We start from the raw sequence: 19,634 nt of genomic DNA on the forward strand, positions 1-19,634 counted from the left end.
TGTCTTTACTGAGCATCTGGTTATGACAAACTTCTACATAATGCTTTATTATTTAAAATCTGGTAGTGAATGTAAAAATATTTACCCATCACAATGTGCAATGTCGCTGTCACTGCATGTTTAATACCATAGAGTGTATGGGCCAAAATATTTGTAGTACCTGTGAAAGAGAACAAAACTTCCTGTAAAAAACATGAGAGATACAGAACAATAAGAACAAATATACGCAGCATTTTTAATTACTGCATTTTCAAAAAAATAAAGCCTCCCCATAAATTGTCCTGTTAACAGCAGAAATGCTGCACAGTATTAAATTACAACCTTTAAAACTCCTGAGGTCTATAAAATCTCCTCTGCAAATTCATTCATAAGTGCCATTAAAAAAAAAAAAAGAAGGGGGAGAAACAAGCTTTTCAAAATATTGTCTGACATTTTTTAAACCATCTCCTTAATAATCACCTCTTACATACCCAAGTGCTGTACTAAGGAGCTCGAAGGCAGATTATCTAGTAAGATGTATTTGGGGAATATTTTTAGGTTGGTAAAATAATACCCAGACAGTGGTAAAACTGTACATTTTCCAGGCCAAATGGTATTTAATCTAGTCAAAGATAGCTGCTGTGCTTCTTGCAGGCTACATTTTAGATTCTTAGAAAGAATAGTGAATGAAGTTAATTACTGCACATCAGCTTTACAAATAAGATGACTGAATGACTGAAAAACAGGGAAGGCAGAATGTGACATGTGACAAACAGGTGACCTGCATTCAGTGCACCAAAACTGATCCATCTCACTTTTATTTGTCACTGCCTGGACACTGGCAGCCAGTAGATCTACCAGCCATCAGAGAGAAGAGAAGAGCAGATTTTGAAACAAGGGAGTGAGTAAATCAGGAGTGGAAAACCAGCTGTCAGTTTGTAAAAGAAAGCAGCAGAGCTCTGAAGGCCCATGACTGGTGGTGATTGATATGTCAAGGCACTTTACCTGTGCAAGAAACATGGAGCTACATATGTAAATTTTGCCCTTCTCCTCTAATGCCTAGGACATAAAATACTGTGCATCAGCTGACTTTTTAATATAAATTTATTTTTAAAATCATGAAGAAGGAGCAGTTGTGTCTTTCCTAAGTGGGTATTGTTTAAAAAAAAAAAAAAAAATCAGATTGATTTTTCTCAGTTCTGGCATTACTTAGCCAAGCAGCAGAGCAAAAGAATTCACCTAGAAAAATACAGGCCTGCCACCAAACAGGCAGAATATGGACTTCTTTGTATCACTGATCAAGGGATGAATAATTCAATTACAGTTTAATTAAAAAAACAAAAATTACAAAAGAACCGTTTAGAACCAAACATTCCCATATACAAATGAGCTCACATAGATTTTTAAATTGTTTTCTTGTTTGAATTATTTAATAAGCTACAGCAACAACAGACAATTCTGGATGTTAAATTTGCCCTAAGTTTTATGGAAGAATTATTTGTCTTTCTAAAGCAGGGGAAAGAAGAGAGGAAAGGGAAAGACTATCACATGTCAAACAACAGTGCTCAATATTTAAATAAGCACTTTTAAAGCACCATCTACCAGACTGAAAAATTTTGTTTATCCCCAAATTCTGCTTTGATGACATGCAGAGTATAAAGAAAAATACTGAATTTGCAAAGACTGCTGAACATAATTACAAAGTTCTAAAGTTCAGGAATAGTTCAGGAATATATCTTTGATTTTTTTCAATAATTTCTCCAAATAAAATAATTTAGTATAACTGAGAATCTCACCGAACCGTTAAGTCCTTAGAGCACCTTAGCCTCTGAAATTAATTTGGAACTTCATGGGAAGCTGCCATAACATGAGAGAGGAGCTCTGAGTTCTTGCTATATGAAGCAAGTGAGAAACATCCCTTAAGGTAACAGATACCCAAAAACTACAAAAATCCTACATTTGACCTAAAAAGCAATTCTTCACAGAATACTACAAGTATATGCCCAATATTATTTCATGTTTGAATGGCTTCATGGATTTAACTTCCAGATTGAACTTTGCCAATAAAGGTAGCTGAAGATGTAACTCAAAACTACTCTAATATTTCCTTCAATCAGAATTACACAGCTCTTATCAACTGTTATGGGTATGTCTCCAAAACAAAGGAAATCACACATACAAGCAGCAGGTCAATACAAGTCAGGCAAATCATGCTCACTTCCTGTATGTCAAAATAGAGCAGTTGTTATTCTAAAAAAAAAAAAATTCACTTCTCACTGAAGATCAAGCTAAAAAAAGAGCACAAGGTGGAGTACAGTTTGGAAGATCAAGCTTGGTATGAGTTTAAGCTTCAATCCTGATTTGAGAGTAATTTATCAATGCAAACGGCAACAAGATACCAAACGACCACAGCTGAAGTCGGTACCAATCTTCAAACTGACTTTAATGAGACTTAAATCTCATTCCTACTAAACAGGATAGGCACAAGTAATTGCATCCTTCTCTTAAATCTTTGGAGCTCATTAACATTTGCAGAAGTAAACAAGGCAAAATCCCACCCTTTCAGTACTCTGAGGAAGATAAAATAAGTTCCGTGTTCAAAAACAAAAGTGCCACATCCACCCTTCTATGAGTCAAAGAACTAGCACCATCAAGCAACTTGGGAGTAAGCACCATCATATTCTCTAAAAACTCCACCCACTACATGCCTACCAGCATGTTTGATCCCAACAATGTGCCTCATTAACTAATTCCTATACAAGCAGGATGCCAGACAAAATAACCCAAACCAAAACAAACAGGCAAACCCAAAACATGCAGCCCATAAACCAAGCAGAAACTATAAAAGTTACACAAAAATAATGATACAAGCCTTTCTGATTTAAATGGTGATTCAATAATGGTTTTAATGCCATTATTCATACTCCCAAGTAATCTCTTTACCCCTATGAAAGCTCAAGATATTATTCAGCAATAACAACTGTTCCCCTGAACAATATCATGTCACTTCAGAGACTAAAAACCTTTGATGCTCATGACCTGCACTGCTCACACATTAGTAAGTCACATTTTTAAGTTTCACTTCAGCTACTCAATTTAATCTGAAAAGGTTTCAACCGTACAACTCCGGTATCTCCATCATCAGCATGTTTTTTACAGAAACAAAGAAGATTCTTTTACTCCAACAATGTAATTCTGTTCAAAATATCAACCCATTTTCCTGACATTACAAACAACTTCCTACCACCTCCTTCCCACCAAAAGTGCAAAAGCATGAGAACAGAGTATCTGCAGGTCATGTAAAGCACGACTGATGAAGGTACCAAACAGAAATTGTAGAGAAAAAAATTGTCCTTGGAAGTGCAAGCACTTCTGCAGTACAATTAACTTAATTAACCAGATGACATGAATATTCATAAGGCTGTTAATGTCTCCCCCATCCAAACAGATAAATGTGATGTAATGACTTCCTAGTCAAGCATAGCTAAAATTCTGATGAAAACTGCACCAACATTTTGGTTCTTTGCCTGAAATATCAGAGAAATTAACAATCCCTCGGTAATATTTTATTTTCTGAATTAATTTGGAATCATGAATTTATTTAAATTAACCACTTTGGACCAAAAGGTTCACAGGTATCAGATATAGATTGTCTCTTGTTCTGTAACAACTGGAGAGCTTTTTTAATGTCCTTCCACAGTTCCCCCTCCCCTTTCTCTGCTTCCCCCTCGGTACAGTTTCTTAGCAGTAGTTCCCATAGCAACAAACACTCTTGCTAATGGCTAGCAGTACAACTGCAGGCTTCCCCACATCCCATCCATTTGATTTGGACCACAATAAGGCAGCTCAGTAGAGTATTTCAGTAAAAACATACTCCCCTCTGGACCTCTCTCTTCAGGAGGTAAATTGTTTCAAGAGCATCTCCTTCCCATCAAGATGACTGAAAGTTCAAAATGCTGTCTTAAGTACTTATTATAGAGGCTAAAACCAGATTTTAAGCCACCCACATAATACTATCCTGTAATTCAGTTGCTGTTTCTACTTGCCTGGAAAATCCTAATAATTTTGTACAGTGGATTTCTGGTGGGGGGAAAAAAAAGTTAACTGACCAGAGTTGTATCCTCATGACAAGTATCATATTTACCTGTTTCCTAAGTGACTACCTCATGGACTATGAGGAATACGGTAATCAAATAAACAACAGATTATTTTAAAGAACCAAGAACCTACTAGAAGTTTCTCACAGTATCATTTTATAAACTGTTCTGATCCTCTTTTACAAAATCTATGTCATTCTATGTAAGAAACTGTACAGAATTCTTTTGAGTTTACAAGTCCTTTCAGCTCATTACATATTTGTGTTAAACTGAGGAGAGTAAGCACTGATGGTGAGGCACAGCAACCATCACACAACATGGACTCAGGTGCTGGAGAGATTCTGTCTCAGCACCATCGAAATATTCAGAGTAACTGAGCTGGTAAGTGATGACCCAACTTCTGTATTCAAATTCACTACCTTTATATGTCTTTGAGATTGCTGTCTCATTTACCAAGGGTTTCTTAACCCGAGAAAAAGCTACTGCGATCTTGCTCCTAAACAAGCAACTAATGCTCCTTTTATATGTGCAAACCAAATCAAAGCATTTAAAAATCTGCTTGCTCAGTTCAAAGTGAGGTGCTCTTTTTTTTTTTTTGAGAAAACTAGAAACAGTGATTTGCTGTTTTACTGGCTGTAGAAATTTTTTTCCTTACCAGTTAAAAACATCTGAGAAATTATGTCAATTAGTCTTAGCAAACATCCACACCAGAGAGTAGTGTTCATGCAAAAATACCTCTCTTCTTTTCAAGATAAGTGATTCATATACTAGTCCAGAATCAACCCTGACTGTACTAAGTTGTGCTGGTTTTGGCTGGGGTAGAGTTAGCTTTCTTGCCAGTGGCTACTATGGGGCTGTGTTTTGGATCTGTGCAGAACACAAGGCTGATGATACAGAGATGTTTTTGCTGCTGAGCAGAGCTTACACAGGGCCAAGACCTTTTCTCCTTTTCACACTGCCATGCTGGTGAGGAAGCTGGGGGTGCACGGGAGGGTGGGAGGAGACACAGCCAGGGCAGGTGAGCCCAGCTGACCAAAGGGATATTCCAGACCACATGACACAATGCTCAGTATATAAAATGGGGGAAGGGGACATAAAATGGGACATTTGAAGTGATGGCATTTGTCTTCCCAAGACACTGTTATGTGTGATGGGTCCTGCTCTCCTGGAGATGGCTGAACACCTGTCTGCCTACGGGAAGCAGGATGTTTTGCATTGCTGGTGCACACAGCTCTTGCTCTTTTTAATGAAACTGTCCTCATCTCAACCCAAGAGTTTTCCAGCTTTTACCCTTCTGATCCCACTGGTGGGGCAGTGTGTGGGGCTGGGCTGCTGGCTGGGGTTAAACCACAGCAGCTCTTCTGCTCTTCTGCAGACCTTCCTGCTGGGCAAAGCTGCACTCCAAGGAGGGCACATACAAAAACTGAGGAGAGGGACACACAAACCCCCCAACACAAAAAAAACCACACCACAAGATAAAAGTTAATAAAAGAGCAGGATGACTTTTTAAGAGAGACAGATTTTCATGTCTCTAAAACAAAAGAAGAAAGAAAGAAGTTTTCGTGCACAATATATATATTTTTTTAATATAATGCCCACAATGTATTTCTGGGACACCATTTTAAAATAGACCCTAAGCATGAATCCAGCTGAGAATTCTGCCAAGAAAACTGGAAATGCAAGAAAGGGAAATCTAAAAAATAAAGTTTTCACTTTGTATAATTTCTGTCAGGAAATAAGGGTGAAACTTGACCTTGTATGGATCAGCTGAAATTTATTTTAGTTTTATTCTTTCTCAGCCTCTTCCTTCAGGCAAAGAGCTCATCTGTGCCATTACTTCAAATTATCATTACAATTTCAAATCAAGTCATTTGTAATCAATATAAATCACTAATTTAGGACATTTATTCAATAGCTTTCTTATATAACTGAAGCTTTATCATCAAGAACTGCCTTTAGTAGCCAAAACTGTAAAACATGCCAGAGGGACTTAAAACAGGTGACTAACAAAATGTAACAGTACCTTCCATTCTCACCTGCTGGTATTACTCCAAGAGGAACTGGCGCTCTGACAGGCTTTGATACATAGTCTGTGTCTTTCCCAGCATCCATCTGGGCTCTGAGTAGTAGCCCATGAGCAACTTCACTGACAGATCCATCTCCACCAACACAAACCACCCTATTACAAAACAAAAATGCCAAACACTTCAAAACAACTCTTTCACATCTGAACAAACAAGTGGAAGGCAGCTACCCCACACTGTATATACAATGATATTTCAGAAAGCTAAAAAACATTTTTTCTTTAACAACAAGCTTAGGCTTCACTGTCAGATCAGTAAATGTTTCCTGAATTCTCCTTAAGCATTCTTACTTCTGCTTTCTGTCTGAGTAGGAGTAAATATACTTAAAAACCTACGAAATTTTTCTTACCTTACCACACATCATGCACATAAACTGATCAGATGGAAGAATCAAACACACGTTTAAGTGCCTCAGAGGAAAAGCTCTTTACATCTTTCAGTGCTGACCCATACAAACATTCCAATGCCTTTTAATTGCCCTTATAATAAAAACTCAACAAATATTACAATAAAATAAAAAAACACTTGAAAACAGCTATTTTCATACACTATGCAGGCAGTTGAGGGATTTAGCAAGATATAAAATCCTAGTGCCAGCAATCCTTTGCACAAAGGTACTTAATCACTGCTTCTGGAGCACATAATTAAACTCCCACCTGCTGTGGCTACAGAGAGGGATGCATTTGTCTGTGAAAGCTCTGTTACAGCAAACCTTTTTTTTTTCCTTGTTTTTCTTTATTTAAGTACATATTATAGTGATTCTCCAAACTAGTAAATATATTTTAATGATAAGAATACTCATGATGGATTCCAAGCATTTATGACAGAAGAGTCATAGTCCCTTTGGGAGGAATTCACCTAAATTATATCCTTTCCATATATCTGTATGAATGTAGTTGAAACTATGTCTAATCATTCAACCAGGTAAAACTGGTCAGATCTTCATAAGGAAAAACTCATTATGTTATTAATGTTATCAAATGTTTAATTCAATTACCTCATCTTTAACATTTTTCTTCAGTTTCTATTACTATTTCCAAGCTGATTTTTAATCTCTAATTTTTAGGACTGTTTCCTCTATCTAGCTAAACACTGCCACATTAAATAAAAAAACACAATATACAGTTTGAATAATAGAATATAAAAGTTTGAAGTACATTTTATTCCTGCTTGCACTCAGGAGTCATTGCCTTTCTTTTGACTAATTTTTTGTTTATTCCCAGGCTTAAAATTCTCTGTCACAGTAGCAAAACCAGTTAATCTTTGAAGTCTGAAAAACTGTATACCCAGAAGACAAAAGTCTTCTGGCTTTTAAAACTTTTGAAAACAGATATATTTTCCTCTGATTTTGGAGGGCTGTGTAGATAGAGTCCAAGGAATAACATGAAAACGCTGCTAATTTTGATTTCTATTATTTTAGCATTAATCATCAAGAGTTGCCTTTTTGGCTAGAAATAGAGATACCACCAGGCACCTGGGATTCCAATGCTAATCAGTGAGAACCTGCTATGCATAAGGAGTAGAAAGTCTTGAGCGAACAAATTTTACTTAAACCTTGAAGAAGGCTTCTGAGAGAAAGAAACATGTATTTAACCGTCAGACGCAACTTTCTTAATCAACTATTCACTAAGGACTGACTAACCCAGGTTACTCTAAATATCCTTGATACTTTAGACTCCTGACTTGGGAACAAATATATGTATGCATGGGCATTGTCTGTTTCTGACCCTGTACACATAGGAAAACCCAGCTGAGATGGCAGCATCACAAATGCAGTCTCTCTTTTTGTCACCAAAGCTCAGCCATAAGTCAGGGGGAAAAAGCCAAATTGACAAAGTGCCTCAATTTTCAGTATCCCTAAAAAAAAGTGGATAGCAAGGAAGGTAGTGTGTATAAGACATGTGCTTGTGGGCTTTCGAAATAAAATAGTAACTGAGGAAAACAGAAATTACAAATACAAACAGCTTTGACAAAGAATTAACACACAGGAGTGTTACTTTCAGAGAGCACTGAGACATAAACTTCCAGTTTACTACTGCAAATCATAAGCTTCAGTTTACTTCATAAGCAGTTAACATGAAAGGAACCATAACTCTCCTAGAGAGAAAAGCAAGCCCAGAAATTGTGTGTTGCTATATTTTTTACATACTGCAATGAATAAAAAAATAACCCCGTTATCTCGGCATTTCTACATTTTTGTCTCTAAAAACTTTAGATAGCAAAAAAGGTACAGTATAAAAGACACATGTCTATAGTCTTTCAAAAGGGTTATATTCTTCCAGCTTAGATCTGGCTACTGGAGAAAGCCTTACAGGGGAAGTTCTCAGTCTACCCAAAGATCAAAGATGAAACAATTCAAATATGACTCAGTGTAGAAAACATTTGTGAAAGAAGATACAGTCCAGGCTCTTTCTTCTTTATCTTTGTATTCTTACAAATACAGAGACTGAAACCCTCATGAAGCGTATTTCAGAAAGCTTTATGTTTATTTACCATTATATATGAATCCAAGATACATTTCTATTGTCAGTAATTAATAAATACAAATGAATTTAATGAGAAATTAATTTGCCAGGTTTCATATATATGAGAAGTAGAGTAACTCATGAAATACCCACTAGCATAATTTTGACTGGAATACAAATAAAAAATAACATGATGAGGTTCACTAACATTCATAGTCACTAACCAACTTACCCATCAAATGCCTGCAATTCACATTCTTTCAGTACTGAGAGAGCATGTCCTTCATATTCAGTTACTGTGGAAAACATCAATTGTCAGCAGATTAGATAATTTTAAATTACTTTTTCCATCCAACATATGGAACACAGAGTAATTCAATTCAGAGGTTTCTTTTAAGTCATTAAAGCATTAAAAGTATGAGAAGTTATATTTTACCGTTATGCTAGTGGACAGGCCAAACATTAAATTTCAGCAGTTGTCAGATACATGGCTATTTCATGCATTTAAATTCAGAGAATTCAAGAAGATGTTTGTTGCATCAAAATGCAAGTTTTAGCACTGACACGTTTGGTAAACTTCAGGAAAATAAGCACATCCTCAGTTAAGATTGAGTAACTTCAGGATCAATCATATTTAATTGCCTTTGTGTTAGGATATGCAAATTGCTAAATTAAAAATAAGAGGAGTTAAACGCAGAAGTATGAAATCAAGCCAAATACCAGTGACAACAGCATATAACACACAGAGGAAGGTGGCACAAGTATACACCAGAGTTCATAGCCTCTGGAGGAAATGAATCTGTCACTCCACATCGACGTCTCTGTGTTTGCTGATACCCTATATAGTACTGTAAATGCCAGTGAAGACAGGATAAACTGGCATACTACAGATGGCACGAAGCATCGTAACTACATTTAGCATTTTCTAGGGCAGCTTTGCCAGAAGAGACAGCCCAGCTGCAGCCACCCATCAAAGATTTTTGCTGACTGACATGACACTTGCAGATGGATTTTTTGTGTAAGAATGTGCATCATTATATGCAAAATTACATTAATCTTTCATGCTTGTCTGTCCCTGGTGCTCACATAGTTCAAGGCTTTTCTCCAGTGTTCCTAAACATTGCTAAAATTATTAGTCTTGGTGTCTAAAACAATCATTCCATAGCTGTACCTGTTCCAACAGTATTTCTACAGACTGTTCAAAGGCTGCTTACAAGAACTGAAAACACCTCTATCTCTTCCTATACACACACACACACACACACACACAAACAAGTATGTGTGTGGATATAGTGAGTGTATGTATCTTTTCTCCTAAAACATAAGAAGGAAAACAAAATCAAAAGTGACTCAATTTTTACACTTCACACTAAAAAATTGTTTATACTGCATATAACTTCACAATTCCCCAATCAGTACCAGTAAAGTTTTAGTGCTTGGTGTTTAGAAAATCCTTAATTAAAAAACTAGAGTTGTTTTGATTGTATGGAAGGCAGAGAATTATCATTTTGCTGCAGAAACACCTATCACTATAATAACTTTTAGGAATTATTTACAGAATTTACTTCCATGCAGGGCCTCTCTGGAACATCAAAGCACATTATTTAAGCCACCACATTTGCATTACCAATGGGAACAGTGCTTTTATCAATATCTGTAGGCTGTGTGAAAAGTGACCAATGAAAGAGTGCATCATGCAAAAATGCAGAAAGGTTCAAATATCTTACCAATTGCTTAGCTGTGAAAGAAACTCTTCCCATGAAAACAGAGAGTTGGTTACCAGGTTACATGCCTTTTTAAATGAACACGATGACATTTAGAATGTTATGAGTACAGTCTAATTAAAATGGAACAGTAAATAAGATTTATTTTGTAACAGAACATGCTCAGTGCTTTCCTAATGTAATGTAAGTTATGCTTACTGTTACAGAATTAATTCACTCAAAGAACAAGGACATGGAAATAAAGAGGGCTCATGTCTAGAGAGAAATCAATAAACCCAGTAAAAATGACTAATGCTAGTTAGATTGAGAGCAAATCCATCCTCTTTACATCTAATAGCTTAAGTTTGGAAATTATGTAGAAGAACTGCTCAAGGCTTGAGATTGGGGAATTCCTAGAAATTTAAAATTTGATGAGAGAATGACAGAGGATCTATTTTGACACATAATAACAAAAAGGCACTGAAAAAATTAGGTCTTCAGGAAAAACTTTGTGAGAACATATAGAGAATCATTCAAGTAGAAAAAAAACCCTAGAAAAATCCAACACAGACATAAAAAGACCATGTCGAAAAAGTTTTCTGCAGGCTTGACAACCTCCAGAGGGGCATGTATAAATCATTCTGATAGCTGGAAAAAAAGCTAAGTGTTTGAATATTTGGCACTGTTCCAATTCAGGGGGAAAAACAAACAAGCAGGAAAAAAACCTACTCAGTGTATTTTGGTAATAGGCAGAAAGCTTCTTTCATTGTTTGAGAAGGATTCAGATCTCCTATTTGTCAAAATTATTATCACAAAAATATTATTTAATTTTTTTTTACCATTTCTAATGCATAATAATAATGCATAATAGAATGTTTTGTTCCTAAGTGTCGGATAACAGCATTCTGAAGGAAGGACACCAAGAGTGCACCTCATTTGACCAGAGTCACACATACTCCAAAAACACTTTAACATTCTCTTCACACAGCAAACAAGAACCAAGGGCTTGGCCTCTACACACAGAAAAAGCAATATACAGTTAGGTCAACATTTCAGAACAGGGGATGCTTTCATGTGACACCTAAATATACTGGCACCCATGGCACAGACTAAAATCAGTGGGACTGTTACTGATAACGGCTTTTTTCATCCAGCATCAACACCAATTATCTGTTGGTATTTATCATGTGGTATGTTTAAACCAATGCTATTTGTCCAACTCTCAAATATTCCTTTCTTTTGTGGTTCTGCCCTAAAAATAGGAGATTGGGAACAGAAGTTATTTTTGTCCAACTGTCCAGGTTGTAAGTGTGCATAAATGGAAGTAAGAGTCAAAACGAGGAAGAGAAGTGAGACAAGATTGGATTCTGTGTTTCCTTTATTTATTTTTCTTTAAATATGTGTAAGATTTTGTAAGACTTTATGTATTTCTAAAATACTAGCTCCAATTATCACAATCTGACAGTACTTGCAACTATCTCAACAGTGGGATTGGGTTTTTTTGAACTCAATTTTTGAAAGAGTCACTGTTCTTATCCTAGCAGCCACATCCCAGCTGCAGCACAAAAAAATCTCCCAATTCTTTAAATAGGCCAGAGTTTAAATTTTGTTTCACCTGAGCTACAGCTAGAAGTACTGCTTCAGTCTAAATTTGCTAATTCACACTTCCTAGTGCTCTAGGTACTTCAGAGATTTGCTTACTGCACATAACAAAAATAACCCAAAAACCCAGCAAAACACAATCCACTCTGTAATACCTTTGGTTATTTTTACTGAAATTATTAAAGTGTAGCACACAAAGCCATTTGGGGGAAAAAAAAAAAAAAGAAAACTTGAAAAAATTTTAAAATCGTTCGAAAAAGTAAATGTTACTTCAGCACTCACTTATTTACATTCATGTCTTTTAGACTGCTGTATGTCCTTGGGTAGGTGAGAATATTTCCACGCAAACTTCTTAACACATAAGAATTTTATTCCAAGAGAAGCTACAATGAAGAATAAGATCTGGAAAGCTTGATCAGAGAGGAAGCAACAGCTAGCAGTGTACAAGACTGGCTGAGGAGAGCTGTCTTTCAGCACTCCACTGTCAATCTTTGATGTTCTGAAGTGCTTTTAGTAACCTGAAATTTTTTTTATTTTATATGCACTAGAAGCCACTTCAGAGGTTCAAAATTGGTGTAAAATTTTTGTACTCAACCAATTTTAACTTCACATTCAATGAATTTTAAATATGTGCATGTGGAAAAGTCGAAATGTAAACTGTCTTCAGGGAAAAAATTGTACAAAAGCCTTCACAATTTCAGTACCTAATACACCTTTGTATGCCACCAGTTATGTAAATATTGGCCATGTTCCAAAACAGCAGGGACAGCAAGATGCACGCTCCAGTTTCACAAAATTCAAAACAATTATGGGAGGAAAAAGCCCCGTTCAATTTACTTGAAAGAAAGCACTTAGTTTTATTGGAATAGGGTACCAGTGGACAGGACTTTTACTCAGCACCCACCACCACCCTCTTTTTTTTTTTTTAAACATAATTCTTAGTTATTTATTTCTCTACTAGCATTGAAAACTGCAATGTAGTTTTCTCATTTTGCCTGTAGGAGGAGTGTTAGGCAGCTAATAAGCACAGCAGTATTTCAACATTGCCACGATAACCTTAATTAAAGGATAGGCCATTAAATATTTTTCTGGCTCAACTCAGAAGTTTCCTATTAAAATTTCAAAGAAAAATAATTTTAAAATAAACTTAAAACTGTTTCTATTCCACTAGTAAAAATGTTTTTGAAACCGCTACACATTATAGTCACAACTTGTACTAAAACTATTTTTTTTAAATTGTGACCAAACAAGGCTAAGTTCAATTTTTAATATGACAGCATTATTAGTCTGTTCACACTATGATCCATGCCTTCCAGGTGGAAAAATATGTCTGTGAGAATTAGAATTTATATCAAGCTGCTGGCATTCCCTCTCAGTTCAGGGTGGTTGAGAAATTATTGCTACAGAACTCTACTACAGACAGTCTTTTTCACATTTATTGTAATGTGTCTTTAATCTTCAACTGATTTTACTTTAAATTGTGGGCTAAATAGTTAAAAAAAAAGACATGGATACAGGGAATAAAATTAGCAAGATAATTTTCATCTACCACTATTGCACTAGTATATTCTCATGGCTAAATCAGATTTTATCAGAGTAATTTTTGGCCTGCAACCTGAACTAGTCATCATTTCATAAGTAATTTAAGGAACAACTGCAAGATGAGACCTCCTATAATTTGTTTAAGCTGAGACTGATAACTTTTCAAGTCAATTACAAGAGACATAGGAAAAAGACTAGGTTTACTAGTATTGATTGCTATAGGTGAAAAATACTGAATCAATAACAGAATTACTAAATCACTTTTTGACAAAATAAATATATATTGTGTTGTATTAACTAGAGTTCCAAATGCAGTACTTGCAGTCAAAGGCAATAAGGATGAGCAGTAAATTCAAACTGTCTCTCATGCTTAACTGTTAGTTTCACAAAGGATTAAGCTTTACTTCTGAAGCAACTTACCTGTGACATCAGTTTTTATGTCAGCAAGTTTAAAAAGAGGTGCAACTTTTTCATAATAAATCTGAGTGGCTTCTCTTTTGTGGCTGCTTGGATTAACAAACACTTTCAAGGATTTAGGCCTGTTTTGAAAGCCTAAAAAGAAAACAAAATATTTAAGATTACACGCAACCCGACTATTTTTACAGCTTAAATGGTTTTCTAATATTGGAATCATTACAATACTTTGACAGGGTAAGTAAACTACAGTCTAAAAAAAGTTTCAATTTCTTCTTGCATGTGCACTACTTATCTTTAAATTACAGTATTGATTAATTTTGTGTGTACATGTAATAAACAGTTGTAGGAACCAGAAAAACAAAGTGCATGTGTCATAGCCTAGTTAAAGCCTGATTCAGGAGCAGGGTGAGTGGGAAGTTTGAGCACCAAAAAAGAAAAAAAAAACAAACATAAAAACGTATCTTTGCTGGAATTTAATATGACTCACTCCCAGCAGTATACAAAAGTAACACCCAATAAAACTGACACCATAATCCAACACTTTTCTTTTCTTAGAATGCAAATCAAACAGTCCAAAGGAAATTTCCTCATTGTGGAAGAAGTCCAAAAATATACGGAAGTACAAAATTGGCAGTGTCATTTGGAAATCTGAGAATTATTGTTCATTTAGGTCTTTGGAGTAACAAACTCCAAGGAAACAACACTGAGAAATACTGCTCTGCACAGCTGAACCTTGTCTTGCACATTGACTCCATTAATTTTATTATTTGAAACCCAGCATTTTGCTGAAGATTAAATAACTCATACCAAACACCAATAACATTACTTTTCAAATTCCGTTTCCTAGAATTCCTACAATTGTCATGGTTCAGTGAGGCTGCTTTGCTACAAGCAGCAAGCAGTAGTGTGTAATACCTGCTCTTCTTCTGGTATTTATTTAAGTACTGGATTTGAACAATTCTAATTTTTGTTTTAGTAACAGGGTAGACTATTACTTTCTTAGCCAAATAAAAGCCAGAATATCTGGCGAGTGTACTGTTTTCAACACACAAGAAAAATATTAGTAGTGGCCCACAACTCCAAAAGGAGCCAAGAATGAAAGCATATTTTCCTTCCCCATGAAGAATATTACTTTCATTTTTACAGCCACATGTACCTTCAGAGTGTCAGCAGGGACTTCCTGCAGCTCATTCCACTCACTTTACCTCAACAACTGAACAGGAACAATTACTCAAAGAAATTATAGCTAAATACTATTTCTGTATAAAAAGGAAAGTATTCCTTAAGATCAAAACATAATTATAAAAGTCACAGAGATTATTTTTTCATTTATTTAAACACATCAAACAATCTTGAAAAGAAAACTAGCTCTTTATCCAGCTTGTGTCAGAAAATTTAGAAGATTTCTTAAAGCTCCTGAAGGAAATTATTGGATCAGTTTGCTGCTATAACCTCAAAATCATACACAAAAAAATGCATAACCATATTTATGTCAAAATCTTACACAGAGTGCCAAGTCATTGCGCAGCAAATTAGGCAATGGACACAAGTGGCACAAGGAATATTCCAGTGGAAAATAAAGAAAAACCCCCTTCACAAGGAGGGCAGTTAAGCCATGGGTGACACTGACTATCCACAGAGATTTTCAAAACTTATCTGGACGTGGCTCTTAGCAACCTGATCTTTTATTAGAAGCTCACCTGCCCTGAGCAGGAAGCTAGAATGGATAATCTCCAGAGGTCCATTCCAACCTAAATTCTTCTTGATTCTCTGGAAACAAAAAGAAGCACTGCAGGTATGTACTGCAGTGGAATTTCTTATTACAGGAACTATAACACGAACAAGGAAGACTAGACAAAAAGTATTTATTTCTCCCAAAGACTATTAATACATATAAATCATCATCATAAAGACATTATAATAACATCTTAATGGAAATCTATTAACTGGTATTGCTGCAGTCTTTTAGAAGTTATAAAAATATTAAGACCAATAAAATAATTTCTGTGACTTTATCATTTGCCTAAAGCATTGGTAAAAATTAAATGGAAGACTTATAGGAAAGTACAGTTTGTAGAAGTAGAGAAAGCAGATGAAGTGTCAAATATTCTGTTACCCAGACAGAGCAAGTTACGGTTCTGTGAAACAGACATCGGGAGAAAACTGAAGGGATAAAAGCAAACATCACTACCTCACCTCAGTGTTTCTGCATATGAGATATAAAAATTTAACCCTAGGTAGCAATATAAAGTTTCAAAACAAATCATACGGAGGCAAAAGAAAATAGACTTTCCAGTTGGTGGTGGAAAAAAATCCTAGATTTTTGAGGAAATTGTTGAAATTAATTTTTAAAGAAAAATTAATTCATTACAACATTCTAAACCAGAAACTGTATTTATGATTATGTATATTGGGCTATTGCTGAAAAGTAGATCAGAGTTAATACATAAATGCTAGCAAGATTTTCAAGAACCAAATAAATTCATAGGATCAAAGTATTAAAATATTCTCTTTATGACTATTTGAGTATCAATTTACTTTTTTAGAGAGCTAAAACATTACATTGACGGAAATATTTTTCACAGACAAGGCGTTTGAGCAGAGATGGTACACTACTGATTTTGTTTGTGCCAAATAATTGCCAACTGACGTGAAAGGATGATCATGAGAAAATGTATTGCTTTATCCTTCCTGGTGTGCACTGGGCACGTTAAAACACACCAAATAACTGAGTTTAATGAAAGCATATCCCGTAACTGCCAAAGATTAAACGTTCACGCAATATAACTGTGAAGCTTCTTTACAGCGTTTTTAAATAATAATCTTTTAATTGTCTTTAAACAACATCTATATGAATGAATCAATGTCATTGACTACTGTGTGCAACTGATCCCAGCCTGCCAGCCTTTTGGGGCTCTCCTAACTGGTATTCTGTTATTGTTTTCCGTGGCCGCTCCATTTGAAACGAGCCAGCAGCCTAAAGCAGGAAGGCCAACTGTTCCCCTAGTACTAACAAATGTGCTAATATGCACTAGTTTAAACTTGATCTATCAAGTGAATCACTGAACCATGAAGGGTGGTGGGTCAATCAGGGTGTTCAGAAAACAAAGGCTCCTAGGGCAGCAGAGACGCTGTGCTCAGACATACATCTGTGCTGCTTTCAGGCCCCCGCCGTAGGAAAATGGGTTTATGTTACAGAAGTTAAGAGCCTGGAATCATGTCATTACCACCTACATTTATAAATACTTTCTACAGCATTAGGAATATTATACATGAGAAAAACCAACAATATGAGACAGAGTTGTTAATGTAACTATGGAGACACCACTGTTAATATTAACTAACCTCAGTTAATGTTTAACATTAATGGTTTAATTAAAACTTCATGCATGAAGTTTCAGGCTTTTATATCAAATCCTTGTGTGATAGATACTATGAAACAGTAGATAAAAATAAAATGCACTTTGTACTTTTTTGTTACTTTATCATTTATTCTTAACCACATTTACTGTCTTTTGTTAGTTTACAGAGTTTCTAAGTAAAGCTTTTTCAAATCAACTGTTAGTAAGTCTTATCTTGTTAGAAAAAGTGGATGAGCATTGACAACTGTACATTTTCTCTCATTTTTGAGCCTGCCTCAACCCTTTAGGAACGACTGTGTATTTGCATGTGCAGAGGATTTTAGATGAAACAGTGAATTCTACTGACATGGTGTGTCCCCACGTACCATGCCCGTAAATCCAGTACAAAACGTTGTGATGTATGAATGGGAATCACTGAGAGTGGGGTGCGCACCAGGGCTGACATGAGATAACAGCACACTGCACCCCATCTAAGCTGCCCTTTGGGGCCTTCCAGGAGCCAGTCCAGAGCCAAGGCTCCAGAGGTGTATGAAGATGGCAGTGGTTATCTTACAGCAGTTTAACAAACACGCGATGGACAGATCAGATTTCAGGAACGCTCTATCAGTGAGCAAGCTCTTCATATCTAGCTGGCATGCACTGGAACAGCAGCAACAGCAGGCAGAAAATAAGAACTTACTTAAATATGGGAAGATGGTGGTACATGTATTTTGTTATCCTGTCACACACACTCAGAAAGAACCATAATAGCAGACACTGTAACTAAATTCAAAACACTTGTATATGAGTGCGCTCACTTACATGATAACAGGCTTCATAAAAGATTACAGACCAGTGAAACTTTAAATTGAAGTACTCTGAACACAAAGTCAAAGCAACAGAGGACACTTACTGTGAAGATAATAAAAATGAACAGGGAAAAACCCATGTATGAAACATTCATGCCAGACACAGATCACACTTTAAAAAGGAAACTATGTTCATGAAACTTCAGAAAAAAATAAAATCTTCATTAAAAACCTCCAGATAAACTTTGGCTCATATTATCACCGATAAACTCGCTATTGTTGTTCCTTAATTAATATATGCATAAAAACCTAAAAACTTGTCAAAGAATAAGGTAAACAAGGATTTATCTGCAGAGGAAACACACCTGTCAGTAACATATACTCCCATTTGTCAGAATGTCTAAATATTATTGACCTAATATATATAGATATATATGTTCTACTTCAATAAATCACCTGCTTTTAATTTGATCCAGACCAGAAACAATAAAAAAATCCTTCAAGTCAATAATGCAGCAGTTAATGAAAAATTACTTTGTGTTAAGACAGACTGGGAGAGGAGGGAGGGCAGGGAAGTAATTTTTACTGTTTCAGAAGGATAAAACCAGAAGTAGCCAATTTGAGCTCATTAACGACTCCAGCACTTTTACAAAAAAATAAAAAGGCCACAGCAAAAACTACAAAAATACTGTTTCACACAGAAATATCAGCCACCAAGAAATCAAGAGAACTCAACTGCATTGTATACTTTTAGTTCAGACTTAGAATATACACATTAGCAACTGGTATGATGAGGTTTTTATTTGGTTATTTTTATCTCTCTGAGTCCTGCTTATTCCTGAAGTAGAAAGCAAGGAGAAAAAATGTACTGATCAGAGATCCAAAAAAAAATCTGTACAAGGTCTGAGCTTCTAGAGAAAGACTGAAGAAAGAACTTGAAAGAGCATTGCACAGAACACTTTTTTTTCAGGTTCAGGTGGCTTCCAATTACAAAGCTATAAAACAGAGACTGCACCTCGAGGTCAAGGCAACCTGAGCTAGAGATACTGCAGCTTTTTTTTTTCTGTGAACATATGGTATGACTGCTCCTGATAGATGGAGAGTAATCTAGGAACAAAACAGACATTTGCTCCTTATGCAAATGTCCTCGCCTTTATGGGTAGCTGGAGATCTACAGGAATCCTGGCACTTCTGCAGGTTGAGATATTTCATGATAAAATCTTTCAAAAGGGGAAAACGAAAGGCACTTTTTAATGCACATCTTCACTGGGAAAGTCCAAAGCATATTGTAAACAAACAATGCGAGAACACGCCATTAATAACTCATGTTGTTTCTTTAATATCTTCTTGTGAAACTTTAGTAGAAGTGCACTATAAATTATTATCCAAAGTGTGGTTATAAACACTACAGATGTACAAGATCTGAATTCCATAATCTGGCTCAGTCTTAACAATTCACCTGGAGTTCTAATAGTGCGTCAAAAGATAGACTGTTTTCCTTCCGTAATAAACAGAATAACTCATTTGCTATAAACTGTAAACAGAGGCATCTTTTGGAGTTAAATCAGAGTCTGGGATTGGGGAAGGGATGATGT

At 35.7% G+C, this 19,634-nt stretch overlaps 1 protein-coding gene across 1 annotated transcript in view; it reads right to left on the reverse strand.

Annotated features, from left to right (window-relative positions):
* CERKL (CERK like autophagy regulator) overlaps positions 1-19,634 on the reverse strand; it is a 49,780-nt gene that overhangs the window by 8,041 nt on the left and 22,105 nt on the right. The window contains exons 3-6 of the mRNA XM_005519857.2: positions 13,893-14,024; positions 8,858-8,921; positions 6,113-6,255; positions 86-160 (exon numbers count right to left, since the gene is read on the reverse strand). Coding sequence (XP_005519914.2) covers positions 86-160; positions 6,113-6,255; positions 8,858-8,921; positions 13,893-14,024 — 414 coding nt within the window. The remainder of the gene's footprint in view (positions 1-85; positions 161-6,112; positions 6,256-8,857; positions 8,922-13,892; positions 14,025-19,634) is intronic.

The sequence above is a fragment of the Pseudopodoces humilis genome, chromosome 8 (genome assembly GCF_049639895.1).
Source record: "Pseudopodoces humilis isolate 2021_Gansu_Grassland_sample_001 chromosome 8, ASM4963989v1, whole genome shotgun sequence".
Taxonomy (NCBI): Eukaryota; Metazoa; Chordata; class Aves; order Passeriformes; family Paridae; genus Pseudopodoces; species Pseudopodoces humilis.